This window comes from Camelina sativa, chromosome 7 (genome assembly GCF_030686135.1).
Source record: "Camelina sativa cultivar CO46 ecotype springtype chromosome 7, ASM3068613v1".
In the NCBI taxonomy this organism is placed as follows: Eukaryota; Viridiplantae; Streptophyta; class Magnoliopsida; order Brassicales; family Brassicaceae; genus Camelina; species Camelina sativa.
The window spans coordinates 24,583,621-24,611,604 of NC_141886.1; the positions used below are offsets into that span (position 1 = coordinate 24,583,621).

The following is a 27,984-nucleotide window of genomic DNA, read 5'->3' on the forward strand; positions in this document are numbered from 1 at the left end:
ATAATATGAAAGAATTTTAAAAAACCAAGTATATTAAAACAAAAAGTATAACAATATATTAAATTACTTATAATATAATACCTTAATGACATTCAAGTCATGATATAGAATATATATTATTGAAATAACTTCAAATACGTAAACTAATGCAATATATTAAAATTTTATTTTAAAATAGAAAATATACAAAATTTTGTATAAAATAAAATTTAACCAATGTTATATCACGTGTAATTATCTAAAATCATTAACAATATAAAACTTACAAAATAAATATCTTTTTCAAATCATCTTATTTAGCATATAATTTTATTGCATAATATTTTATCTAAAATTTTGTTTAAAAATAATCACATAAGTTATATTTTATAAAATATTACAATATAAATAAAATGAATTTCAACCCGTGCTCGTGCTCTAATACGAATGTTAATCTAGTTAAGTATTAACTGATATAGCAAACAAAAGTTGTTGAACTAAAAGTTTGACTGTTACGGTTTTAATTATTTGAAGTTTGGACTTCCGTTTCTAAAATACGTTTTGAGTCAGAAATTCTCTAAGTCCAAAAATGTAACTGTCTATTGTAAAGACTAAAGACAAAAATATCATCATCATATCATATTCAACACTAAATTAAAAGAAAAAGAAAAAACAACAAGACATATATCAACAAAATCCAACAAAAAATAGTTTGCTCTTACCGACATACAAAAAAAAAAAAAAAAAAAAAAAAAAAAATTATATATTAACCAGAGTACTCTGTTCACGGAACCATTTACATCGGCTCACCCCAAGAAAAAACAATTTTTCTTGTTTTCTCATCACTGTAAAAACCCAAAAACAAAAGTAAAAGGAATAAAAAAAAAATGTTTTCTTTCTTAGATACTTCCATGATTGGCTTGCAACAGGAGGAAAAGCTCCGCGATGGCGGTTGCTACCTAAAACAACACAACGGGCCAGACAAAAGAAAAACAAAAAGAAGAGAAGAAACACAGAGAAGCAGAGAGGATAGGAGCTTGAAACAAGAAAGAAATGTTCAGGGGTTACGGTTGTTTTTTTTTTTTTTTTGGAGAAACGATAAACAAACGAGCTACGAAGACCCTTTTAGAAGCTCGAGTTTATGAAAAAGTTATAGTCATGGTGATCAACATTGAGCTGTTTGAGCCATGAATCTGCAGCCTTTTGAAGATAACTCAACCGGTCTTGGTCAAATCCTGTCTTGCTCCAAAGATCACCTTGCATTTTGTAACTAGCTAAAGCAAATGGAGGCAATGGGATTCTCTTGTTGACAACAGATTCTTCATCACACTCTTCAGTTTCGTCCTGGTCTTTGTTGTTGCTTTGATCTCCTTCCACCACATTATCTGCAGCTTTTGTTCAAGCCGTTAACAAAAAACAAGAAATGGTGCTTGGTCATAATTAATTTTGGGTAAAACTAGTGATCATACGTACCTTGAAAAGTCGAAGAAAGAGTGTGATAAGTTAGGAAGCCTGTCGTCAGATCTTTCTCAGTCTTGCATGCTGGGATGTGATATATAGGGTACCTAATTCATCAAATCATCACTCAGTCACCCATTGGAAGTACAAAAACAGGAAGGGTTGTGTTGACTTGAACAACAAACGACTTACCACGCAACAGCCATCCAACTTGCAGGAGACATATCGACACTCCTTAAGGTCATGAGTCCAGGATACTTCTCCGCCAGTTCAATTATCTGAAAGAGAATCAAGAACATTACACTTCTGTATTCAAAACCATAGCTCATTACATTTAAAAAAAAAAAAAAGGAGAGAGTAACTAAAGAAATGAAGGGAGAGAAGAGAGAACCTTGTCGGTTAAGGGAACCCGCTTGTAGGGAGGATCTCTTTCGATGTGCTTAAAGTCAAGGTAACCAAGTCTATCTTTCAGCAGTAGTGTAGCATCCGGATCAGAAACCGAATCTTCAGAGACAGCATCCCATGTTTTGCTCGAATCATTGCTCATTGACCTTGACAGCAACTTTTCACTCTCACTATCGCTCCAACACTCGCTACTCTCAGATTCAACCACCTCACTCTGGTTCCTGCAACAACAACAACAAAACTATTCAGTACGACGAAACTCCAACAGATTAAACACCTATAGACCTATCCTGAAACTCCCATTATTAAACAAGACAAGACAATGCTCATCACAACAAACCTGGAAATCAAGCCGGGTTTGTTAGTGTGGATTTGGATGGCTGATAGATACGGGACATAGTACTGCATAACAGTTTCACCATTGCTTAACTCGACCTGCGATCCAAATCCATATGCACTCAGCTCATCGTAACAGTCCCAGAGATCACCAAGCCTGAAATATTCAACCTCATCCTTTCCATGTTCCTGCCAAGAATTGTCAAAAAAAAAAAGATCACTCAAAACAGCTCTGCAACCGACACTCAAACCTCAAAAAAAATTCAAATCACTTACTATATGATTAAGTTGTTAAGATCAAATTCAAGCAGTTCAGATTAATCCATAAACACAGACATAAACCCTCTCTAATGATACAGAGAGATAGGTCTCTATATAAACCCAGCAGCAACTAGCAAGCATCAAGAAGATTTCAACCAAGACTACTCAGTATTATTGAATATAATAATAATAAAAATGTTGAGGAAAGCAAATTAAGTCGCACGTTTATTCCACGTGGGTGATACAGAATCCATGAAGGGATAGATTTGATTTTCATAGATATAATTTTTACACCTTGATGGACCATGCAATTATTGTCTCTATTTGCCAAATCTCATCACACCCAAAATCATGAAAAATATTTACTACTAGTTTTTATTTAGGTTGCCTGATACACATCATCCCGTGATTAAAAAAACAAAAAAAGACCTTCTGGACAAAATCTGTTGATTAGAATACGAGATTTGAGAGGTGGGGAGGGGAGACAACCGATTAATTAAAAGAAAAAAATGATTAGTTGAGACGTAAGACTCAAATTATCCCTTAAATCGAGGATTAGCTTCAAGAGAAGAAGAAGAAGAAGAGTTAATTTACCTGAGGAAGAGAGAAGGAAGGAGGCTTAGGAGTGATTCCTAAAAGAAACCTCTCAAGATTCGAACGACCTTTAGTTGAAGAACACCACCACCACATTCTTCTTCTTATCTACACTCTTCTTCTTGTTCTTGTTCTTGTTCTTGGTCTTGGTCTAGTCAATCTCTCTGAAATTAGAGATCTTTTTATAAACAAATCCTAATCCACGAAAGGGAACACAGAGTTTGGAAATTTAATAATTTCTGGTCTTCTCTCATTAATAAAAATAAAAAAATAAAAACACAACAAATCCCAATATGGTAGCTTTATAATTCCCAATATAACTCTCTTTCCTTTTAATCTTTTCTGTAAATCCAAACACTCAGATTCTCCACCCCCTAAATAACCCCTCCCCCAGAAAAAAAAAAGAAAAAAGATAACACACTAAAGAACAAGAACAGAGCTTCTTCTTCTGGGTTCTTTAAAACAAAAAAAAAAAAAAAAAAAAAAAATCGAAACTTTTTGATTCGATTATAAAGATGAAAATGAGAATGGGTTTGTTTTAGCGGTTTTAATTATCAGATGAAAAATGAGGACAAGAGAAACTGAAGTAGAGATGAATAAAAGCTTTGTGAGTAGGATTGCTTTGTATTAATGGAAGAAGGGAAACGAAAGCTTCTTTCTCTCTCTATCTCCATTTCACTCACTCTGATCCTTTTATTTTATTTATTTATTAGCTAATTACTTCCCATTTTTTTTATTTGATAAAAAAAACCAAACCCCCCTCCTCAAGGCCCCAAGTATGAAACTGAAGACTTTTGAGTTTTGTCTGATTTTTTTCTTTCTTTCTGTTTCTAACAAATAAATAGATATAATCCATAAAGAAAAAACAACTCGTATCTAGCTAAATTTAAAAAAGGAGGATTGCGTTATTATTATACAATAATACTCATATATATATATATATATATTTGTATAATTTATAGATAGCCAAAAAAAGAACCAAAAAGTTTTAGAACATAATTACGTCATTACTACAACACAAATCTAGTCACATTGCAAGTATTAAATGAAATTGGTAATAGTTTCTTTTGTTTTATATATCGAATATGCTCATGATGACCTTATGCCAGGATATCTTTCTTTTTTAAAGTTAATTAGCTATATATGGATTAATTGTAATTTTGGAGAACACGAGGACGACGCTAGACATATACTATTACAGATTAACTAAATTAATCCTTTTTTATGGTGACTGGTGAGTGAGTGGTAAAGCTTTCTGAAAATGCCAGTAATGAGTTTTTTGTTTTGTTTTTTCGTAAGTCTTTTTTAGTTATTGACGTGAATAAAATATCTATGGGTTCATATACTATCAATGTTTGGGTTAAGAAACTGTAAAGTCAGAAATCTAACAAACGGAAAGAGTTTGTCAATGCTGATTACTTGTTTGTTTACATAAAGATTTTTTATGAGAATTATTAGTTTATTACATTACATACTTTTTATTATGTAAATATATTTCTATTTTCTTAACAAAGAAAAATGTATCTTTATAGTAAAATAAATTATATAGTTTCTGTAGCTCAAGTAAAAAAAAAATCTTCTTACACAGTACGGATAAATAATAACTTAAATAGTGATCATATTTTCCAGTAAAGAAAATGTTTCATTTCATCCTAATTTCTAAAATATATATGAAACGAGATAATTATTACTATTTTTTAAAACGTTTACGATTAACAGAAGAAACAAAAATAATTGTGAAGATTTGTAGACATTATGATTAAGTTCATGGTGAAAAGAAGAAAAAAAAATCTCACCACTCAAAAAAAAAATTATACCATTAGTTAGTTGTTATTCTTTAGAAAGAAGAAAGATGATTAAGATTTCCGCTCTCATATAAATGTCGTTTGATTTTTTTGTGTGTATATGTATAAAAATTCGAGTTATCTATAATTTTTGGAATTACGGTTTTTGATTTATATAATATTTCGAGCATATGAGTCAATCACCGACGTAAACTTAATTAGCTGACTAGAAGTAAGTAAGAAGAATGATAATTAATTTATACACAAGTAAAATACCGACAATAAAAATAAAATTAAAAAAAGGCAGAGGTAAAAAGAACATTATAAAAATAAAAGGGTGAATGTGGAGAGAAATGCTGAGTGAAATAATAAGAAGAGTGAAGAATGTGAACACTGGAACAAGAGTGTGGTGTCGGATCAGTTCGCTTCCTGCTCGACGCGTGTCTCTGCCAAAACTGCGTCGGTCTCTCGCGTTTTGCTTCTATTATTTTTTTTCTTCTTTTTCTCCAATTCAATTATTTATAATTTTCCTCCATAACTTTTTTTTTTTTTTTATGTTCATGATAATACCTTACGTATTTTTGATTATTATGCATTTTTCTCAATTGCGGTTAGCAAGTACTGATACTGTACTAAAAGTTCAAAAGTTCTACCGACTAAGTAATGGAGTTCATGTGTGCCTGTGTGGTGTTATAGATTAGTGTAATGGAAAGAAAATCTCTAAATAGTCTCTTGCAATAAAAAAAAAGTTTAAATGAACAAGTTGGATTCTAGAGCTCTCAACATTTTCCTTTTTTTTAATATCTATATATTGTGAAAAGAGCATTTTCTTTGTTAAAAAGATTTGAACGAATGTTATAGGAAAAAGATTTCGAATTATATATTGTATGTTTAACACGTGGGGGGAATAGTTTGTTACTTTTTTTTGTTACTTTGTTTAACTAAAAGTCACGTGTCCTATATGTTGTCGTTTCCTCCTCAGTCACCACACTACTCCGAGTCGCTATGTCGCCAACGCTATGAGAGTTATTATTATCCACAAAATTTATATCTTTGTACTATAGTGTGAAGTAGTTGTGTGTTATGATTGATTATTATACATGTGTTGGACCGTGTGATGCAACGAATATGCTGTTCATCCCAGGGATGCAACTACAACAGCTTAAAAAATGTATACAATAATCTCGTTTGGGCTAATTTAGCTCTGTTTCTATTGTAATTTATAGTAGTACTATAACTCAAATCAAGAAGATCGGCGACGATAAGCCGATAAGTAATGTCAAATAAGATTTGGGAACTCCAAACAAAATTCGAATGCTATTGAAAATTAAGTATAGATCCTTGTAATGTATAGTAGATTTGGTTTTACATTTGTTATTACTAATTTATAAATTGGTGGTGAAAAAAAAAATGGCTGTATAAATAAAAGAAGTCGCACAATTATGATAAATGGGCCTGTTAAGTGAAATTGATCTTAAGCCCAAGAGAAATTGATCTTAAGTTCTCTAACGTCTCTTTTTCCCCCCTCTCTCTCTCTCTCTCTCTCTCTCTCTCTCTCTCTCTCTCTCTCTCGCGTAAGTTGAATTCAGTCAAGTGCTCTCATTCTCTTTGTCTTCAACGCGAAAGTCATCTTCTACCCCCAGAGTTCTAAAATTCCTGTCGCAATATTCCATTGTCTTGCTTCCCAGTTTCTTCCCTAGAGTTTCAAAACCCTAAATTCTCCGGTAAGTCAGTGTTTTTGGTATCGGTTTCTCTGAAATTCTTGTTCTTGATTTCCTCTGTGTGGTTTCTTTTACAGTAGGGCGCGTTCTTGTTCTTCAGATTCTCAGTTCACGATCCAATTTCGTTTCTCTTTTAGATATTCTTCTTCTTTCTTGTTCCGCAACCAAGGGTTTAATTACTAGATTGATTGATCTGAGTTTAAGCAAGAAAGCTTTGTGTTTGTAAAACCCTTTGGGGTGGGAAATTTAGGGTTTAGTTGATTGATCGGATACGAACTGACCAGTTCTAAGTTTGAACAAGAAAGCTTTGTGTTTATAATCACTAATTGATTCTTCCTTGAACCACCTTTTCTTTTTAGGGCAAAATGGAGAACGCAATGGCATATCTTGGAGAGACGGGAACAATCACAGATACAGATCTGGTGCGAGGATGCTTTAGCCCACAGGATTCTCTGGAATACCAATCTGCTTTTCCACTTTACCAACTCTGTATTGAGACCTTCCCAAACGTGTTAGGCGTGAGACTCCTGCAGTTTTATCTCAACAATACCGATAGGGATCTCAGGAACAAAGCACTGCAACTGCTGTCCTTCTACCTCTCAGATAAACCCTTCTCTGCATATGCCCTTGCTGATCTCAAGCCTCTACTTATATTATGCCTCAGAAAGCACTCAAATATAGACAAGATTGAAGGAGAAGCGGATTTGAGTTTCCTAAGGAACATTGTCTACTCCGTGACAAGATTACCGCACGAAAACGATCTGACATGGCCAGAGCTTTCATATTGCCTTCGCGATCTGGCCAACAGAGAGCCATTGTTGGGTTTCTACATTTTCCTTGACATGTCAACATCTTTGAAATGGAACTTTCTGGTTCGCTTCTATAGAGAGTTTAAAGATGAAGCTAAGAACATAGTAGCAATGCCAGAACACCGTGGATCCGAAGAAATCGTTGCAGCCTTTGGCACTTTAGTCTACATTGGTATTCAACTAAGTCGTCATCCGAAATTAGACCAAGACTGCATACACATTCTTGATGAAATTGGCGATGCAACAAGAAAGCTCTTGGAAGATACAGTCTACAAATCTACCAACGAGATTGGTCGTCTTCTACAACGGAACATCAAGGTCTACAATATCTTGCCAGCTCAGAAAGAATTTGTATTCGACGTTGCGTACAAAATGATACGTATGAATCTACCAGTAAAAAACCAAGAAGCAGTCCTGAATATGCTTGCGCTTACATTTCTGAGGTAAAGTGTTTTGTAATTACCTTGATATGAGTTCTTGACTCTGTTAGCATGTACACCTTTGATTCAGTTCGTTTCCAACTTTAGCTACCCTTTGAAATAGCAACTAAATTTGAAAAACTTGGGACGTTTGTTCTGTCTTTTTTCTTGGTTAAGTATTTGCAAATGTTTAGGAAGATTTAGTTTTGGTAAAGCTCTGCTATTTTCAGTAGATGAACTATTCTCTGTTAGTTTTCATGTTTTAGCAATGCAGAAGTTATTATCATTAGAGATTATCCAACTCAGTGAGGTCTCTTATTGCTTCCACTTAAAAAAATTTTGCAGATGAAAAAAGAGTTGCAGAGAGTGGAAGTAGATATTGATGAGCGAGGATTTGAAGAGCTCTGAAATAAACCAGACTCAAAAATATTGGAGCTTTCTTGTTGTGAACTCTGAAAAAAGCACTGGTCTTTCTTTTTAATTACTTGGATTTGACTTTTCTTTGATCCAACATATGAGGATTGTGGATGTACAAAATTCAATAGGATCAGCTGTTTCAAAAAGATTGTATCCGTCCAATGTGTGAATTGCAAATCTGAGATTCAGTCAACTGGCAATTAAAGCGCAGGGTAGTCTTGATTTCTGTACTAGAGGGGGCGTTCAGTTTCAGGCGCTTAATGAGTCTTAGAGTATTCTGAAAATTGATTTGACTAAATTAGTGGTTTAAAAAACAAGCAATGGTCCTTCTTTGCTGTAGAATAAGTTGCAGAGTTTAGCTGGATAGCACTCAGCTGTCCTTAGGGAACTTGAGTCTGACCGTCAGAAAGCATGTCAAGGTTATAAGAGAGAGAGACATGCATGTGAAATTTCAGCGAGATGATTATGGACCTCTAGTCGTAGATATTGTAATCTTTATTTGTGTTCCAATATCTACAAGAAAGTGTAAAGGCTACAGCTGAAGTTTCAAATACATTCAATGAGCAGATTAGAAAATATTGTAATATATACTAATATGACACTTGTTTCCTGTGCTTATGCTGGAACTGCGAATGTCCTTAAAGGTATCTATCTAATCATTTGTACTGGTGGTTGAATATACATAACTCATTGGTTTGTAGTTTAGTTCTTGACTCCTTATTTGTCCACAGTTTATTTTTATTCTTGTTGTGCTCCTGACCGGTTCCATAATGTTTATTTCGGATCACCGGTTCACTTGATCATTCCGGTTATTGCGGGGGTTGCCCAAATTATAGCAATTCGATAAGTTGCGGTTTTTTAGCAATGGAACCGGAACCGGAACCGGAACCGGAACCGGAACCGGAAACAATCAAGGCTTATATATATATATATACCTATCTATCTGATCGTGGCATCAAATATTGGAGATTGACATACAGTGCCTGCCGGCTGCCGCTACTCCATCGTACGTCTCAAGAAAGAGAATAATGCTGCAGTCGTGAGTTTAATTTCCTATGTATCTCTCTCTCTATTCATCTTGATCGGAATTTTATGATTCTCTGAATTAGGATTAGGTTTGTGCTGTTACGTTTTTTTCACTGTTACACGAGCGAACGATTTCAATTTTTCTAGCTTTCACACTAGACCAAACAGTCAATAATGGGTTTTCCTCCTTGTAATTAATTGTCACATATATGCAGTACAAAAGCTAGAAGAATTGATCGTCCATCGAAGAAGAGTATAACAGGACCGAGGTGGGATCTAGATATTCCCTCAGATCTCCTGCACGAGATACTGTCCCGTCTAGGGTTAAAAGCCAACATACAAGCTTCCGTTGTCTGCAAGGCATGGTGTGAAGCAGCTGTTTTTTTCAGGAAGTTACAGCCTCGTCCTTGGCTGCTTTATCCACTTGAACGCTTTGGTTATACATCACGTAGAGGAATAACGGACCGCAAAACTCCTACTGAAACCTACCTTCTTTTTGACACAATGCGGGGTCAAATATATAAGCAAGATTTTCCAGACTTAGGTTGCCATGAGTTCCTTTGTTACAAGGATGGTTGGTTGCTTACCTCAAAACGAGATTTCCCCGAGGCGTTATTCTTTCTTGACCCTTTTACCCGGGAGCGCGTCTACTTACCATGGAAGGGATACCAATGCATAGCATTCTCAGCCGCTCCTACTGTCCTACATTAGCTAGTTGTTTGGTCATCTCGATCTTGAGTGCAAATTTCCGCTCAGGTTTAGGTTTTAAGATCAAGACTTGTCGCCCTGGTGAAACCAAATGGACCAGCCATCGCTACCCGAGAAACAGACCCGGCCATCTCGAATGGTCTAAATGTGTATTTTCGAATGGTATGTTCTATTGTCTCAGTACCTGCGGCCACCTCGGGGTTTTTGACCCGCCCAGAGCAGCCTGGAATATTCTTCTTGTGAAACCCTGTCCCGCCTTTCTTTCTCAGACAGGTTTGAGGGAGATCCGATTGTTGGTGATGGAGCATGAAGGGGATGTATATGTTATCTCCACAAGCAACAAAGCGTCCGTGTTTAAGCTAGACCTTAAACGTAAGGTATGGGAAGAGAAGAGAGAACTTGGTGGCTTGACAGTATTTGCCAGTCAACCTACCTCTCTTACAAGAGCTGATCTCTTGGGGGAGAGGAACTGAATATATCCATCGCATGATGCACTATCTCGCTGATGACAAATATAGTAGCCATCGTTCCCCTAGAATGAACTATTTGTCTGACCGAATAGCTTGGGTGGATCCACCCCTCAACCAAGCTAATTTGTCACCTTATGATGGTATTAACTACTGAAAAACTTTGTTTTATGCTGTTTCAAGGTTTAATATTGAACTAGTTGCTAGTCCCCTTTTACATTGTAGCTCGGGCACTGATCTTTAAGAGTTTAAAATAAAAGTGTTTCACTCTGGTTACATTTTACTACAGTACATGTTAGTTTATTGGCACTTTACAATTAATGATAGTTTTAATGGAAAATAATATAAACTCTGTAGAAACTTGGAAGGACAAGTTAACCGACCTAGGAGAAACTACTGCGAATACCTTCTCCAAGATTGGTTCTTGAGATAAGTTTTAAGATGAAAAAAAAGGTTGAAGCTCCCGCGCGTGACTGCACGCGCGTCTCCCTTCTCTCTCCTCTCTCCTCTTCTACGACACAAGGTTTTCTTTGTAGATCTGGTCCTGCCTCTCCGGTGAGCCTCTTTGGCCGCCGGGGAGGGCTCACCCTTTTACTGCTTCTCCAAGGTCTTATCTTTCTCCTCTTAAGTGGAAGGTGGTGGGACAATCGAGGAGGAGACTATTCGAGCTATCCTCTCCGGCGGTGCTGAGGCGTGGAGTAAACGTGAGGCGGGGCGGAGCCGTGGCCGAAGCGGGTGTAGTCCGGCTGGGATCGAGGTCGGTGCCGAGGCAAGTCCCTCTTGGAAGTGGGCAATAGAGGGATTTAATTGGGAGTAGGCGACTAGCGAGCCGCCGTGCATCTTAATCGGTTTGGCTTCCGCGGCGGAAGTCGCCTCATGTTTCGGAGGGTTGTGCCGCGTGTGTAAGGAGGGGAGTTTGTCGTGTTCATGTTCCACGGCGCTCTAGACTTCGGCGGTGCTGTTGGGAGATTTGTTCTCCTTGCCGGTGTCTCCCTCCTTCACCGGATTGAGGATAGCTTAGAAGTTCCCGATGACGGGATGAAACCTGGCGGAGTTTGAAGAATGCTCCTTCTAGGGTTTCATCTTTAGTCGTGTAGGTTGTACCAGTTAACCGGGTTTGGTTGATTCCGAAATTGTATTCCACCCCTTAATTCCCGGTTCGGGTTGATGAAAAAAAAAAGTTTTAAGATAATGAAGCGGATTTAATTCGTTAAGAGTTAAACTTAATACAGTATATAGCGCCTCCTTTTTTTATACGTGAAGGGTCAGTTACCTTTTTACCCCTTAACTGAAAAGTGAGTCACATGTATAAAACAAACGAAACGAGTGAAGAAAAAAAGAGTTGTGTTTCCTTCGTCTTCTTGCTCTGTTCTTCGTCTTCTTGTTCTATTTTTTTCTCTGAAAGTATAAGTCGCGTTCAATCTTGTCTCGCCAACGATGGAGAATGATCTCGTTGGTCAATTTTGTAAGGAAACCGGAGCAAATAGGATCACCGCACTCATGTACCTTGATCTCTACGGAAGCAATTTAGATGAAGCTAAAGATGCTTTCTTCTCGGGAAACACAGCAAAGATTGTGCGTACAGATCCACCGCATCGGGCACGCTTGGTGAGCCAACTTGATCTGCTCGTTCATTCATTTCAAACGATGGCGGCTGGTGAAGTAAGTAAAGAAGAGGCGACGGCTTATCTTGATGAATGTAGTTGGGATTTGAAGAGAGCAGTAGCAAATTTCAAGAAATATCACGGTGGTCTCAAGCCAAAACCGCTACATCTCTGTCACAGTCCAAAGCACTCGTATGTTGGGACCTTAGCGGAGGAGGAAAGACTCGGAGATTCTCTTCCTTCACAGTCTTCTTCTTCGGATTACGGAGGAGGAGAAGATTCCTTGAACGAAGACCAAAGGAGCTCTTCCATGTAAAAATTTCTGATCCTTGTCCATTATTATATTGGAAGATGCGTTAATGTGCTTGTTTTGTTAGGTTTTTCTCCGCTGACTATTTTGATTTCTCGTCATTTGTACAACAGTTGTGACAACGCTGAGCTAGTGGCCAATACGAGGTTTACAGAAAAAGATGCTCTTGATGAGATGATCCCTTTACCTATTCCTCAAATGTCTTCTCAAGAAAAGGTAGTATTCATCTTCTTTTCTCTTTATGCTCAGTATTTTGCATTCTGGTGCATTAGTTAAGTTCTTGACTTCCATACCATTTTGAATCAGTTGCCTAGTCTAGGTATTTTTGGTAGTCTTGATCAATGCTATTGGAATGTGGACCATCCCAAGAACAAGTCGAAATTGCTGACGAGTATGCAGTCCGATGATGAGAAAACACCCACGACTTCTCTTCCACTGATGGGATTACCTGTGGCTACTCCTCAAAATCAAATGACACCGTCGTCTCAAGAGAAGGTAGTAAATCTTCTCTTTTCTCTCTGCACTATGAACTTCTCTGTTTAACTGTTTTCTCCAGTTTTGTTTGCTTAAAGGCTAAGCTCGTGATCACAACCTGACATATTGAGGATATTAGTTGCATAAGGATTCAGTAAACAACCTATTATTCTCTCTTTTATGGTCTTTCTTTGGAATGGCAATGGATATATATACATGTACTCTGATTCAATGTTTTGTCCATTTCTGATGTAAACTGTCTGCTTTCCCAATTTCCCATTCAGGGCATTAAGTTTTGATTTAATGATATGTCAGGACAAATTGAAGGGTGAGGCTGAGGCTATTGTTGATCAAGGTACAACCATGGAGACGTCCCCTGCTTCTTTGGTAGTAATCTTCCCTTTCTCTGCACTAATTTACTATTGTTCTTTCTGTTTTCTCCAATTGTGTTTGCTCAAATGGTAAGCTAGGAACAGAACCTGGCAATGTGCATCTTAGTTAGTGTATATATATATTGATGGAGTCTGATTCACTTGCTTGCTTTCTCAGTTTTCTATTCTGGGCATTAATAAGTGTTTTTGACTTCATACTATCTCAGGATATATTGGAGGGTAAGGCTGTTGTTGATCAAGGTACAACTATAGAGACATCCCCTGCTTCTCTGGTCTGCAAAGACAGGATTGTGGACCCTAAAGCTGCACACAAAGAGTAAAGATCAGGTTCATACTAACTGCTAGTGAGTACATATCAGCAAACTGCTAGTGAGTACATATTAAAGATCGGTTCAAGAATTTGTTTCTATCCTAGATATTAGCACATTTGTTCTTCCTTTCGTTACACTCAACTGTAATTCATTCCTATTTTATTTCATAGAAGTAGCAAATACCTTATATTGATTAACACACAATCAGGTTAAGAAAAAAAAAACTAAATTTTTAAGTGAATAATAATCAAAAGCTTCCGTTTTCGTATACCTAAAAACTGTTTTGCTCTAGCAATCGTCCACCTTATAATATTTAACTTCTTTCTCTACTCAACATTGCTTCGGTTGATCCACCTCAAAACCAAGTTGATTTGTCATTTTTTTGATCGTTTTGTCTTGTGAAAAAACTTTATTTATGCTATTTACAGGTTTCGTTTGAATCAGTTGCAAGTCTTTTTTACATTGTAGCTTGGATATGATTTTGGGATCAAGATTTCTAATTTAATATAATCCAATGCCTATACTCTTTAATTTAAAATGAAAAACACAAGCAAAGTGTAGACATATATTTTTCTTCTTATATATATATATATATATATATGTTTGATAATTGGAGTTCACATTTTCTATTAATTACTTAAGGGAAAATTCAAAATTATAAGAATTCTGCAGTAACTTTAAACCTTTTGATTTAAACCAGTTCTTTGAAGCAGCTCTAGTAGACTAGTACGGGTTGTTTATATATATATTCATCTCATAACGCTTCTGCGTGTTCGATCATTATAAAACCTTAATTTGGGTGAAGCAAAAGACGCATGCATTGATAAACGGAATACATCATTCATTTAGTAGCATCTGTCACGGAATTGTTTCTTTCTCTTGCTCGCAATAAATATATATCGTACTTCGCTCTCTGTAACGTCAAGAAGTGGGTAACCCAAAATGCTATTTCTTCTACTTTTCTTTGTAATGGATTTTTAGTGTTAGACCTTGACCGGATTTCATCACAGATTGACTGGTCAGACCGGCTAATCCGGACCCGGTTGAATGCATTGGTAAAATATTTCATATTTTGGGTTTTTCTCTCTTTTTTTTTTTTTTTTTTTTTTTTTATCTCCATTAATTATATAAATTAGAGCTGGTAACTAAAAAAAAGATATAGAAAGGCATAGATTGCTTAGTATTCCTCCATTTGCCCTTGTCTTTTACCTGTAAATTAAATGGAATTATATGTATTACATATCCTCTAAATGGAATTATATTCCATAACCTCTAAATGGAATATATAAATGCTTATAACTAAAAATAAAAATAAAAGATATGCAAAAGCTTAGATTGCTAGTATTCCTCCCTTTGTCTTTTCACCTGTAAATGGAATTATATTCCATAACCTCTAAATGGAATATATGGAGATAGAATGTCATAACAATACAGTTGTACTTCAAAATTGACTGTGTACTAAGAAAAAGGAGAAAAAGAAAGAAAAAAAAGAAAAGATTTTTTATAAATTCAATATTATTTTTTAAAATTTATAAACATTTTTCAAAAATGTAAAGTGGTCCGGCAAAACTGCATACACAAAACGGTGTCAAATCAAAGTTTTCTCAAGTATAATTTTATAATTTTGTAACATATGTTTGAACTTACAGGTTTGTCAGTCAAAAAAACAATTTGGGATACAACTGCGAAAGATTAATACTGTACGTTATCTATTTTCATTTATCTGATGATGAGTTTTCTTTGTTTACTTTTTAGGTTGTAATATTATTTAGGGTATAGAGATTGTGAACCAAGAGATAGTGTCTTTTATTTGTTTATAGAAGGATATAAGCTTGCCTAACTTTAACGGAGCATTTGGAGTGTTCCCACAACTCGTAATCCACTAATTATTGATCAACTACATATATAATCCACTAATTATTGATCTACTACATATATATTAAATTATTTTATTTTAATCATTGTGGAAAATAATTGATGAGGAGATACATAGACAAAATGTAAATGGGTTAAGCATCGATTGGCTGATTATTTGGTATGGTGTAGTAGTATATTGCATTAATGTCGTGTCGGTACTAGTTCTTCCACTAGTAATAGTCCTCGGGATGTTCCTCATTTTTGTGCTTCTTCTTTCATCTGATTCATGAAAAGCGAACCAAATTCTTTTCTTTCTTATGTCATTTTGCAACACAATGTGACGAGGTTCACTATAACACCACACATAAGTATGCTTTGAATGATCTATTTTGTAATATTACATATTTTGTGAATTCTTGACTACATAATTATACTTCTACTTCTTTTTTGTGTGCAACAATATACTTGTAGTACTCTATTCTAAATTTCTAACCGGAATTGATGGTTTTCTTTTTCTTTGTCACCAATAATAATATCTTTTAATAAACATCTAGTAGACCAAAATTCAAACTAATCCCGAAACATACGGGAAATCACCTTTTAAAAAAAAAAAATTGGCCATCAAAACACATGTAATGGCCAAAAACAGAAAACGCAGTAATGTGGTTCGGAACTTCGGATAATAGTCTCTCAAGTTCTCAACATTTGGAAGGAACACTTGATCGCACATAAATATATTTATTTGGTATAAAATAAACAAATTTGCTTAATTTTATGTTCTGATGTATACATTTCTTGTAATTCTAAATGATCTCACGAATTTGTTTTATCAGTTTTCCCTCTTAAATATTATGATTAGAGTATATAGTATAATATAAAAAGACCTATCGAAAACTATATAGACATACACATAACGATCCCTTAGAATCTAAGTAGAATATGCCATATAACTATACACTTTTATCCTCATTTTTCCAGGATATATCATATATAAACATATAATAAATTCACACGCAATTTATCACCAGATACAAGAAAAAAAACACATGAAAAAAGGAGCTTTGGTTACGCATATTCCTCTAAAATTATATCTTAATCAAGAAAAAAGTTTGTAGATAATAAAACTAATTTAGAAGATTATACATTTATACTACACGTAATCACAAGTGCTAGCATTATCACCCAAGGAAACTTTAATAACACAAATAACTAATATTCACGTAAGGAAGATTCATGAACGATATGTTATTGTCTAGGTGGAGTAATAAGTCCATAATATATACTTGTTAGATATCTTTTGTGTTTGTCTAAATGTTTGTATACAAACAAGGATATGATTCTATCACGGAAAACGACCTTTGGAACCAAATTTTTGTATTCATCTATAGCTTGCCAAAAATTGCATAGATATATAGGTCATATAGAGAGCTTCTATACCTAGGTTTCAAGGGAAAATAAAATTTCACATTCTAGAGAAAAGGAAAAAAACTAATTTATAAGAAAGGTAAATAGATATAGCTGGTACATCATATATATACGGAAATATACCAAGATATCATCTACGTATCAATATAGACCCCTCACCTCACGTAATGTCGTAATCCTACTATTTGTCCCACTTTCTTCATGGGCTCTCGAGATGATCGCACCTCTTTATTAAAGTAATATTTTACAATGCAATTATGCAACACCCTTTTTGCTTATATTTTTTTTACAATCTAAAATTCTAAATTGAAAACTTAAGTTGTTGCAGAGTCCATTAATATGCAAACCGAACATAATTGACCGCTAAATAATAGCTTACGTAGTTACGTTTTCTATTTTTCATCTTAGAATTATATCATTCCATTTTTAACAGAGTTATTATAGTTTATTTATTTACCATATGGGGACTAATATGAAAAATAATTGATCAAATTTTTGACTTTCATGATTGGCTTAAACTTCTCCACACTATTGTTAACTTTTGAAAACAGAGATCCAGTATACATTAATCGTACGCGGAACCGTATATTAATATTGTAAAAAGTGTACATGTAAGTATGCCATACGTAACACCCAACTACTTACGGATGAATACGTTCTCTTACAAAAGGTTTCTTGCAAATTTTAAACTCAGCTAGAGTTCATGTATATATATATTATTCGGCCAAAAACCTGCAAAGCGAACCGAACTTTAATTTGAAATCACGATCAAAACAATGTCTGACAAGTATCAAACCCCATCTGTGTGTTTACAATCCACATGCATTGGTTACACATCATATTACTCAATTTGTAATTTTAGCTATGTGTTGTCCTCATGCATCATAATTTTTTGTTCTTTTTCTTTACTCATGCATCATGCATTCTAACCGTAAGTTTTGTCAGTTTATTAATTTTCTTTTTCTTTTATCAATATTTTTAAATTAGTGGGAACTAAAGGGTTACGTTTGTTGCAAAAAGAAATGAGTTACATAGACAAAAAGATGAAAAAAAAAAGAAGAAGATGAAAGTAAAGTACGGAAAAGATAAAAGAAAAAAGAAGGCAAAAGAGAGAGTTTGCTAACAAATGTAAAGTTTCTTTGTTCAACATAACTGAATTCAAAGTTATAAATGAACATGATATTTAATAAACGTGTACCACAAACGCAACAAATAATATGCCTAGACACAGAATATAAGAAAATTTTAATTGTTTTCCTTTTTTTGGAAAAAGGTTTTGAAAAATTTATATGTATTTTTTTGGAAAAAGGTTTTGAGAAATTTAATTGTTTATATATATACGAAAATTTTAATGACTAGTTATGCACCATCAACTTTTGAATATATATTTTATTCGAGAGTGATAAATTGGATACAAAACCACTCCCCGACCATGTGTATATATATATGGCATATAATCAAGCAAACAAACATAAAATTCAAAAAAACAAAAAAAATATATTTCCACCTGAAACAACAAAAATAATGGAGCCTTCAAAACAAGAAGCTCCAAAGCTCATGGGGACATCACCAAACATATCAAATGATTCATCAGCATCCGAGAAAGGAGAAGCAACAAATCAACCAAACAGTAGGTACGCACTCACAGTTGACGAGGTGATCGAGCAACACATTGGCGCACTTGGCTTTGCTCAGATCGTGCATGTTCTCTTAGTCTCTATCGCTTGGGTCTTCGATGCTCAGACAACTCTTGTTTCCATTTTCTCCGACGCTCAGCCCGCTGCGAGGATTCTTGCTACCGGCGCCATCGTGGAGGGAGCCGCTTTGTGTGGATTGTCCAGAGGAGAATGGGAATGGAACGGATCAAGAAGTGACACTATTGTCTCTGAGTGGAATCTCATATGTCAACATAAGTTTCTTGTGGCTGTTCCCTCCACTCTATTCTTCATCGGATCTCTTTTCGGTAAGGATCCTAATTAGTAATAACATTGTATATTTATTAGTTTTAAAGTTTGGTATTTACGGTGTGGACAGTGTAACCATCCTTCCTGGTTTGGTAAGAGTTATTTACACTATTCTTTTCTTTTCTTTTTTAACAGGTTCTGGTGTTTATGGATATCTTGCTGACTCATGGTTTGGTCGAAAAAAGACACTATTACTCTCTTGTGTGTTAACATTTGTCACGGCCTTTGCCATCTCCTTTTCACCGAACGTTTGGATTTACGCGTTCTTGCGTTTCGCCAACGGGTTTTTCAGATCAGGAATCGGGTCTTGTTGTATCGTACTGGCGACCGAGATCGTCGGTAAAAAATGGCGAGGTCAAGTAGGGCAATACGGTTTCTTCTTCTTCACGTTAGGTTTTCTATCTCTGCCACTCATGGCTTATTTGGAGAGGAAGTCATGGAGGAATCTTTACAGAATCATATCCTTTCTTCCACTTGGATACGCGGTTTGTCTCTTGCCCTTTGCTTATGAGTCTCCTCGGTGGCTTCTTGTCAAGGGACGTAACAAAGAAGCCATGGTGATCTTGAAGAAACTCGCGAGGCGTAACGGGAAACAACTTCCCTCGGATCTAAGCCTAGTCGATCCAATTCCGGAGAGAAACGATCAAACTTCGTCATCAGAAAAGTTTTGGAAAACGAAATGGGCAGTGAAGAGGATCATATTGGTTATGATGGCTGGATTTGGCAGTGGTTTTGTTTATTACGGAATCCAACTAAATGCTGAGAATCTCAATTTCAATCTTTATCTAACTGTTGCTGTTAACGCCCTCATGGAGTTTCCAGCGGTTTTCATCGGAAGTTTCCTCCTCGGGGTCATGAACCGTCGTCCACTATTCTCGAATTCATCATACCTCGCTGGAGTCGCGTGCCTGCTCTGCGCGGTTCTCTCGCTCCACCGTGTGATCCGTGCGGTATCTATTGCGAAATGGTTACAACTTGCAGTTGAGGCGGTCGGGTTCATGGCATCATCGACAGCGTACGACGTCATGTATGTCTACAGCGTAGAGCTGTTCCCGACAAACGTGAGGAACACTGCAGTATCGCTTTTGCGTCAGGCGTTTATGCTAGGAGCGTCTGCTGCACCGCTGCTAGTTGCGTTGGGAAGGGAAAGTGCAATGATGTCGTTTATCGTCTTTGGTGTTGCGTCTGTGTTGAGCGGTGTAGTGAGTATCTGGCTGAGAGAAACGCGAAATGCTCCGCTTTACGAAACGCTAGCGCAGCAGGGGAAAGCAGAAGAGATCGAAAACAAAACTGTCCTGATTACCTGATTGCATTGACAAGTGTTGTTGCTTCTATGGAATTTTTACATTCAATAATTGGGAATATGCATAATCTTTCAAATTTCCATTTAAATGTACGATCCTGTTGATTTGTTCACTTCAAGAAATCAAAAACCAAGACATGTGTTGCAAAAAGTGTTTGAAGCGACAGAACCTAGAAATAACTAATTTGAAGAGGTGGTAAACAAAAAGCGATCTAACCTCAATAAAAGGAAAATTGCTGTTCGGACCAAAAAGCATCAAGTGATAATAAAACTGAGTCTGTCTGTTGGCAAGCATTAGAGAAAACAAGAATCTGACAGTGCTCAAAAAAGGTAGAGCGACAAACATTTTATGATGGGTTTTGCAGGTGAGCTCTTCTTCTTCATCTTCGTCTTCCTCCTCTAAGAAGCAGCAGCTTTAGGTGCCTCTTCAGAAGCAGGGGTCTCGAAAGTCTCTCCCACTACAAGATCTGGGACATCATCATCATCCTCTTCTTGGATAGTTGCTGGGACATCACCAGCACCTGGAGCCTGTTTCTGGAATTGCTCCGCTAGCTTCTTCAGGTTGTCCAAGTTATCCGGTCCTGAGATTATCAAAAGCAAACTGTTAACTTGATAGAACATTGGTTTGGGAAAGGATTTTACAGAGAAGGGTGCATACCAAGTTGGCTGATAATCTGAGGAAGAATGTCTTGCAATTCTGCAGGAAAATACAAATTCAGAGATTAGACCATACCTAAACCGAAAAGAGTATTGGATCATCTATTTGGATACAAGACTTACTTTTAGTCTGTGGTGTACCGCTCACAACCCATGTGTTAGCAGCAATGGAAGCTTGAACTGTAATAGAAACAGAGAGATAATGATCATTAAAAAGTTGAAGGTTTTACCAAGTCCAGAGATATATAAAGCTAAAAAGTTTTGGATTTTTTACCTTTAGGGTTAATGAACTGAATCACTACATCATCCTTAAAGATGTTAACTTCTTCAATGGCGGGAATTGAATTCACACCAACTCTCTTAAGAGTGCTCTGGAGCCTCTTGTCATCTGTTGTGGTGGTCTTGTGAACAGCCTTCTTCTTTCTGAAATGAGAGATTCAAAATATGTTAAAGAGGAGAACATCAAACATGCATATGGCAAAAAAAAACAATTTCACAAAGAAAAGACTTGTTAGTAGACATACCTTCTTACTGTACCCTTTCCGCCAGTGCGGACAGTGTTAGCCATCTTCATCAACTTTTCCCTATTCATCTGTGTACCCAAAACACACAAAGCTAAATCCATTTAGCCCAAAATGTTATCTAACAAGTTTGCATTAATACAAACAATAACTAATACTTCCATCAAATTAAAAAAAAAAAAAATCAATCAGTTTTACGATTGAATACACTAAGATTAGAACACAGTGAAGTAAAGAAGAACAAAGCTCGTACTTTTACAATGAGCTTAACCTAAAGTTTCAATTTTTTTTTTTCAATCGATTAAGTATCCAATACAGACACTACTACTAACTTACTAAACAGTTGATGAAAACTATATAATCAAAATAACAAAGACAGTATATGTAATCAATGAAGAACTATATATGAATCAAGAAGACAAAAAAGAAATTGATCTTGAACCTTCGGCTAAATCAGATGGAACCAATCGAGAGAACATCGAAATGAAAAAGTAAGAAGGATTTAGTGAAGTGAGTTTACCTTGATAAATGGATTTCTAGGGTTCTTCCTTGGTCGAAAGGGTATAAAGAAGAAGATAAGGGAAGGGAGTGAGAACAAGAGAGAGAAGAGAGAAAGATCCAAGCGGCGCTGGAGGGTTTTGCCTTTTGCCCTTTAAGTAAAAATGCTATGTGTTGTGTTGTGTTGTGTGTAGCCAATCTTAACTTTAACACACTGTACGTATTATTTAATAATCATCATCCAACGGCCCAGATCTCTCTTCCTTTAATAATACTATCTCTCTCTTCCGTTCGATTTTACTATGCGTCGCGATCTGTTTTTTGGACCATGGGCCTCAATTTCTGGCCCATTACAGACGTTCGTCGTTAAATGCGATAGTTATTGGAACTTTCAAGTGTTTACAAAGGGACTAGTCACTTACACACATACAGAGAGGTTTCTGCAAAATTCAAGCTGCAAAACTTAACAATAAAGTTTCATTCTTATAAACTTTTGTAGCTCATCAATAAGGAGATCAATCCCAAACTCTAACAAAATCGAGGGATTTTCATTTTTCAATACAAAGGCTTTATCAGGTACCAAACAAAAAACAACTCTAGTTCCTTTACTTCTCCAGCTCAGAAATCATGATACTTGTTACCGCATTTAATGGAGACATTTCTCTAATCTTCCATCAAGCTTGGACCTCGAGGAAGAGCTTAAGTTTCTGCAGCAACATGTCGTTTGTTCCAAAAGGTGGTTTCTTGCTTCCGATCCAATCTCTACCAAGAAGTCCGGCTCTGTCGCTGTTAATCATTTCGTCGCGGAATGTAGACAGAATCTGGTATATCGATATCTTCAAAACATCTACAGCTGCATACGCGTAAGAGTACATTGCGCCAATACTCCTTTTGATGGGTTTAACATCTTTTCTGACCATACTCGAGGTCGCCCATTTGATACTAGCAGGTCCCATCAGTTGTTGAGGCGATTGAAGATTAGTCTTCTTCCCCATAAATGTTTCAATAGCTAGCAAAAGTGATAGAAGCGTCGAGACAACATCAGTGTTCCCACCAGATAATTGTGCTACTCCAAGCCTGTCTTCCTTGTGAGAGATTGAAGTCAGAGATGCAGATGTTTGAGCACACCATGCATAAAGCTGCAAATACCACACGTAGAGCAGACATAATCTGGTTACAGCTACCTGACGATATTATCACATAGAAAAGGGCTTAAATCTGAACTGCGCTTTACCTGGAAAGACTTAAGTGATTCGCCAAATTTTGGGTCGATATATGACTCGGTTGGTGGTGTTTCAGTAAACGTGTGGTCTAGCCCAGAAGATAAGTTGCAGGCAAGCTCTTCCAAAGGTCTCAAGCAGAGAGTGATTACTCTTTTGTAAGTCTCGGTGGACTCCTCAAAAAAGGCAGCACGACGCCATGTGTCGACATTATTCTGAGACACCATGTAGAGATCAAGGTATGCAAGAGAGTGCTCAAGGGAACCTGGAGTACTCCCTTCTAAAGCAGTAAGAAGAGGTTCGCTTGGATTCGTTTCAGCTGCAGCAGATCCTTTTGGAGGAGCAAAACTGAACCGTTTAGTGTGCAGAACCTGGAAAGAAAACCACAATTGTAACTAACTTCTTTTGCATCTAGAACCTGGAAAAAGCAGCTAAAGTTTATGCTTCCTTGATTCAGTGAGAAGTGACACACAGAACAAAACTCATCGATGATTCTTCATAGTGTTTATTGCAGGATAAGCTATCCAGGGAATGTAAACAAGTTGATGAATAAATTCCTTGTCTCCCTCAACAATGGTCAAAGTAGTAGGACATACAAAAAGGCATATACACGTATCATGTATGCATATTCATACAACTTTCTATTAGTTTACAAAAACATCTATAGACTGAAAAGGATAAGCAGCAAGTGTTTGGCCTGGACATGGGCTCCCAAAGTAGGAATTGTTTAGCATGAAAACACAAAGAATAAAGGAAACTAGATCCAAAAAAAATATCACTGCAACATTTGATGGCAAACACAGCTAACTTACCGTTGCTTTTCAGTTTCTTTCTCAAATAAGTTTTGTATCGGTCAAGTGAGAGTGAGTTCTAACTCTTCTACAGTCTTAAGTTCACTTAAAAAGTTACGGGGAACTTGACAGACTAAACACTATCCCACCAATCTAAACGGATATATCACCAACCAATCACATCAATCGATTCAAATCATCAAATAAAAACTTAACTAACCTTATGTATATGGTGAGTGATTTCCCAAGAGAGAATCAGGCAGAAACTGCCGGCATAAGATAAGACCTGCTCACCCAAGAATCTCGATACAGACACAAGCCCACCCGACCAGTCTAGGAGAAACAATAGCATTATGGTTGACAACACATAAAGCACACCTGATAGCTTCAGAGCTTGTGTTACAGCAGAAGGAAGCCCAATCTTGAAGCTGAAGAACGGTGGACGCTGTTTAGAAAAAGAAAAGAAAAAAAAAAAACACAAGTAAGAATCAGCCAAAGATACAAAATTGATGAATCAAGCAGCAAAGACGACACAAAAACCTGAATAATCGGAAACTCCAAAACCCATCGCTGCTTAAATACGAAAAGGACGGCGTAGAGTAACCCAGTCACAAATCCTCTAAACCCTATTCTTCCAATCGCTCCATACGAATCATTTGACAAGCAAAACACAGCGGTGGAGCAGAATCCAGCGAGGGAAGTAGCGCAGACGAAGAGCACGATGCGCAAGGACACGCGAGCACGGCGGCGGAACTCGGGATCCGAGAGATGACGGAGAAGGCCGACAGCGAATCGGAAAGGAGAAAGAGGAGAATCTGGAGTCGGAGAAGAGAGGAGAGCTAATGAGACGGAGAAGAGAAGCTGCGACGTATGGAAGACGAGGAAAGTGAAGAAGAAGGAGATGATTGAAGTGGTTGAGAAGAGGAAAAGGTTGAAGAAGAAGAAGATGGCTGATGAAGGTATCGATTGCCAAATGAGAAAAGCTACGAAGCGGTTGCTCACTACCGTCTCCGGCACCGGAGGAGAAGGCATTTCACCGGCGATTTGTTATTTTTTCGCCGTGTTTAGATTTGATTACAATTAATTTGAAATGAGTTTCGTATCGGAAACTTGAGCGGGGCTCTGAACTCGAGAGAGAGACGAAGGGGACGTTTAGGGCTTGAGCTCTGTTTGGATCACTATTTTAATTTTCACGTTTGAATCGCGGTGCGTTTTGTTCACGCTATCTTTTAATAAGGCTTTTGTTAGCCCATTGGGCCTAGATTCATTATCTGTCATTTGGTTCTTTTCTTATACTGTATATGCTGCGTTGCAGCTTGCAAAGGTAACCAAAATAGCTGTGAACAAAGTTTTTATCAATAGGCAAATCTTATCTTGGACAATGTAAATTCCTCAGTCAATGTAGATAAAAAGCAGTTTCTTGAATCTCTCAAAAAAAGGTAAACCACATTGTGGTGAGAAGCTGATGATTCACCTGAGACTCAGGGCTGTGTATATATGAGAAAGCATTTTACTACTGGTTGCACACATTCTTCAAATACCAATCATAAGTCTGGAGAAGACCATCTCTGAGAGAAACCTTTGGTGTCCAACCCAAAGATGCGAGCTTTGAGCTGTCCATCAGTTTTCTCGGTGTCCCATCTGGCTTAGTGCAATCCCATCCGAGCTTCCCTTCAAAGCCAACGACCTCTTTCACCAGCTCAGCCAGCTCTTTGATCGTCACTTCTTGACCACTTCCTATGTTAACATGCTCCAACCCGCTGTACCGATCCAGCAAGAAAACGCAAGCATCAGCCAAATCATCAACGTGCAAGAACTCCCTTAACGGACTACCAGAGCCCCACACCACAACTTCCTCAGCACCATTCACTTTTGCCTCATGAAACCTCCTCATGAGAGCAGGAAGCACATGCGAATTCTCCGGGTGGAAATTGTCATTCTGACCATAGAGATTAGTTGGCATCCCAGAGATAGCATCCCATCCATGCTGAATCCGATAAGCCTGACAAGTCTTGATCCCAGCGATCTTAGCAATAGCATACCACTCATTAGTTGGTTCAAGCGGTGCGGTTAACAAAGCAGACTCAGGTATCGGCTGAGGAGCAAATTTAGGGTAAATGCAGGAAGATCCAAGGAAGAGAAGCTTCTTCACGCCGTGCTCATAAGCAGAGTGGATCACATTGGTCTGAATCTGGAGATTGACACCAATGAAATCAGCAGGGTAAGTGTTGTTAGCGTGAATCCCACCAACTTTAGCAGCTGCTAGGATTACATAAACTGGCTTCTCCTGAGCAAAGAAGGATTCAACATCAGCTTGACGAGTGAGATCAAGCTCAGCGTGTGTTCTTAGAACGAGATTGGTGAAACCAAGCTCCTGAAGCTTGCGGACTATGGCAGATCCAACCAATCCGCGATGACCTGCGACGTAGATTTTGGCGGATTTGTCACACATCGACGAAACATCTGCACAATTCAAAAACAACCGCTGCGAAATTAAAGACTAGGGTTTTGGCGAAATCTAATCACTAATCACTATACTTCCTTAACAATTCACTTTTACTTCCGTAACAATTCACTCGTAGATTCCATCATACAAATGTCGACGACATAGGAAAGCTTCAATTCAGATTTGCAACTCGGAAAGCTTAAGAAGTAAGGAAGAAGGATGTACCTGAGCTGATCGATTCCGCCATTTTCGTTAGGAGACAAAAGGCTAAAAGATTTGACAATGGAAGAATCAGAGAGATCGGGTAGACGATTATTTTGGTCACCACGAAAAACCTTTTGTTTAGGTCCAGAGATTTATGAAACCGTTGACTGTTACTGATAAAACCGTAAATTCCAATTTGTACTGTGCCAACTCACGGCCCAAAAGAGGCCCATCTGTTTGAATAGCTAACCGTTTTGATTAATGTATTAAACCGAAATATTCCGGTTCGTACCCATTTCCAATCGTTGACCACGAAATTTTATTACATACCTTGTGATGATGATATTGTGACGTGAATATTATTAAGCTACTGGCTAGAAAAACAAGAGATAAGGTTTTTCATTCGTTTTCAAGAAAACAGAGAGGTTTTATTATTAGTATTACTATTAGTCAAAGTAAAGAGTGAGACTTGTCCTCTCTCACATTCACATAGTCTTGGACGAAACTTCGGTCACGTTAGCTTTCTTGAACATAACCAAGAACGGCTCATCGCTTAAAGCCAAACGCCTAACGCCGAGTTCATCCTCGAATATCCCGACATCGCTGCATTTTGGACAGCCAGAGTCACAAGTGCTAGGACAGAACACAAACTTATACGCATCATCTCCAGATTTCTCTATCTTGAAGAAACTCTTGGAAGAATCCTGTCCGAACCCTTCTGGTTTAAGACCAGCCACAATGAAGTATTGCTTCCTCTCCTCGTCGAACTCACCCACCCGCCAGTAGGTTGACTGGAAGCATATCGTGGCTTCGACGTCTGTTTGGATGTTGAGGTCCTGTGATTCGGGAACGAACGCAACTCTAGGCCTCCAGTTTGAGAATTTTACGGGATTGCCTTCATCGAGTTCTTGAGATTCCTGCACGATATCGAGAGGACATAGCTCGCCACCGCGGCCTGATAGAGTCAACCCGCCGCCTCGGCCACGGATGACTGGGAGAACGTAGTAACTACCGCGGAATATGATGTTTCCGTCGATGTCGAGAACCGCACCATAAGCGTTCGTAGCCAGCACTGCGGTTAAGGCAAGAACCAAGCAAAGCGTAGGATTCATGGCTTTTGGTAGTTTTTGGGATAATTATAGCCAATTAATGGTTATTTTTGTGGATGAAGAAGATATGGGGTTTATGTGACACTTATTTATAGTAAAGTAAACACTATAGCCAATGGTGACTAGGCGAGGCGGCCGCTTTGATTGCTAGTGTATGCTTTAGCTTGTAAACTTTAAACTCTCAATATTTTTTATGATTTTTTTTAGCGTTACTACACATTGAGAAGATGATCATGATCATATTTTCCAACATTCTACACACGTTTCTTTGATTTGTGTATTATTATTTTGTTTAAGCTCAGTTTTGTCAAAGTTTTTAACTAATTTTATTTGAAGTTGGACAAATTAAATCTCTTAAAAATAACTTTTCTGAGTACTCATCACCACGGATAAGACATTCGGACCAGCACCAAGTGATTGACCAACGTGTAGAGTTTGTCTACTGTACCTAGAGCTATAATAAAACTACGCTCTTAGTTTTAGAGTCGAGATCACTACGTCGCGGCGTGCGGAA

General features: G+C 37.1%; 8 protein-coding genes and 1 pseudogene across 10 annotated transcripts; 4 read left to right on the plus strand and 5 right to left on the minus strand.

The window, feature by feature from the left end:
• Positions 1–724: 724 nt before the first annotated feature.
• On the minus strand, positions 725–3,911 carry LOC104702015 (uncharacterized). 2 transcript variants are annotated; one of them, XM_010417807.3, is made up of 6 exons: positions 3,034–3,911; positions 2,183–2,367; positions 1,829–2,063; positions 1,630–1,715; positions 1,453–1,544; positions 725–1,364 (listed from the first exon to the last, which is right to left on the minus strand). In XM_010417807.3, exons 1-6 carry the CDS (start codon positions 3,127–3,129, stop codon positions 1,105–1,107), a joined length of 954 nt encoding a protein of 317 aa, XP_010416109.2. In that variant the 5' UTR covers positions 3,130–3,911; the 3' UTR covers positions 725–1,104. The 2 variants fall into 2 exon arrangements, with proteins under 2 accessions (XP_010416109.2, XP_087315327.1); XM_087459201.1 differs by lacking the exon at positions 3,034–3,911 and adding an exon at positions 2,455–2,684.
• Positions 3,912–6,293: 2,382 nt separating this feature from the next.
• LOC104702016 (uncharacterized) lies at positions 6,294–8,416 on the plus strand. The gene is made up of 3 exons (XM_010417808.3): positions 6,294–6,541; positions 6,898–7,790; positions 8,112–8,416. Exons 2-3 carry the CDS (start codon positions 6,904–6,906, stop codon positions 8,113–8,115), a joined length of 891 nt encoding a protein of 296 aa, XP_010416110.1. The 5' UTR covers positions 6,294–6,541; positions 6,898–6,903; the 3' UTR covers positions 8,116–8,416.
• Positions 8,417–9,080: 664 nt separating this feature from the next.
• LOC147941645 (F-box/kelch-repeat protein At3g18720-like) lies at positions 9,081–10,667 on the plus strand (annotated as a pseudogene). Its single transcript, XR_015562267.1, has 2 exons — positions 9,081–9,222; positions 9,425–10,667. The product of XR_015562267.1 is annotated as an F-box/kelch-repeat protein At3g18720-like (transcript).
• Positions 10,668–10,755: 88 nt separating this feature from the next.
• LOC104702017 (uncharacterized) lies at positions 10,756–13,745 on the plus strand. Its single transcript, XM_010417810.3, has 5 exons — positions 10,756–12,300; positions 12,412–12,514; positions 12,605–12,793; positions 13,088–13,159; positions 13,371–13,745. The coding sequence occupies exons 1-5, from the start codon at positions 11,822–11,824 to the stop codon at positions 13,482–13,484; spliced, it is 957 nt and encodes a 318-aa protein (XP_010416112.1). The 5' UTR covers positions 10,756–11,821; the 3' UTR covers positions 13,485–13,745.
• Positions 13,746–18,260: 4,515 nt separating this feature from the next.
• On the plus strand, positions 18,261–20,175 carry LOC104702018 (organic cation/carnitine transporter 1-like). The gene is made up of 2 exons (XM_010417812.3): positions 18,261–18,720; positions 18,857–20,175. Exons 1-2 carry the CDS (start codon positions 18,282–18,284, stop codon positions 20,026–20,028), a joined length of 1,611 nt encoding a protein of 536 aa, XP_010416114.2. The 5' UTR covers positions 18,261–18,281; the 3' UTR covers positions 20,029–20,175.
• A 46-nt stretch (positions 20,176–20,221) lies between these two features.
• On the minus strand, positions 20,222–21,902 carry LOC104702019 (nascent polypeptide-associated complex subunit beta). The gene is made up of 6 exons (XM_010417813.3): positions 21,723–21,902; positions 21,206–21,273; positions 20,956–21,104; positions 20,805–20,861; positions 20,683–20,721; positions 20,222–20,605 (listed from the first exon to the last, which is right to left on the minus strand). Exons 2-6 carry the CDS (start codon positions 21,271–21,273, stop codon positions 20,424–20,426), a joined length of 495 nt encoding a protein of 164 aa, XP_010416115.1. The 5' UTR covers positions 21,723–21,902; the 3' UTR covers positions 20,222–20,423.
• A 253-nt stretch (positions 21,903–22,155) lies between these two features.
• LOC104702023 (nucleoporin protein Ndc1-Nup protein) lies at positions 22,156–24,916 on the minus strand. Its single transcript, XM_010417818.3, has 4 exons — positions 24,252–24,916; positions 23,932–24,156; positions 22,935–23,291; positions 22,156–22,839 (listed from the first exon to the last, which is right to left on the minus strand). The coding sequence occupies exons 1-4, from the start codon at positions 24,741–24,743 to the stop codon at positions 22,375–22,377; spliced, it is 1,539 nt and encodes a 512-aa protein (XP_010416120.2). The 5' UTR covers positions 24,744–24,916; the 3' UTR covers positions 22,156–22,374.
• A 129-nt stretch (positions 24,917–25,045) lies between these two features.
• Positions 25,046–26,538, minus strand: GER1 (GDP-4-keto-6-deoxymannose-3,5-epimerase-4-reductase 1). Its single transcript, XM_010417816.3, has 2 exons — positions 26,383–26,538; positions 25,046–26,174 (listed from the first exon to the last, which is right to left on the minus strand). Exons 1-2 carry the CDS (start codon positions 26,402–26,404, stop codon positions 25,225–25,227), a joined length of 972 nt encoding a protein of 323 aa, XP_010416118.1. The 5' UTR covers positions 26,405–26,538; the 3' UTR covers positions 25,046–25,224.
• A 198-nt stretch (positions 26,539–26,736) lies between these two features.
• Positions 26,737–27,473, minus strand: LOC104702020 (kunitz trypsin inhibitor 4). The gene has a single exon (XM_087459202.1). It carries the CDS (start codon positions 27,471–27,473, stop codon positions 26,847–26,849), a length of 627 nt encoding a protein of 208 aa, XP_087315328.1. The 3' UTR covers positions 26,737–26,846.
• Positions 27,474–27,984: the final 511 nt, after the last annotated feature.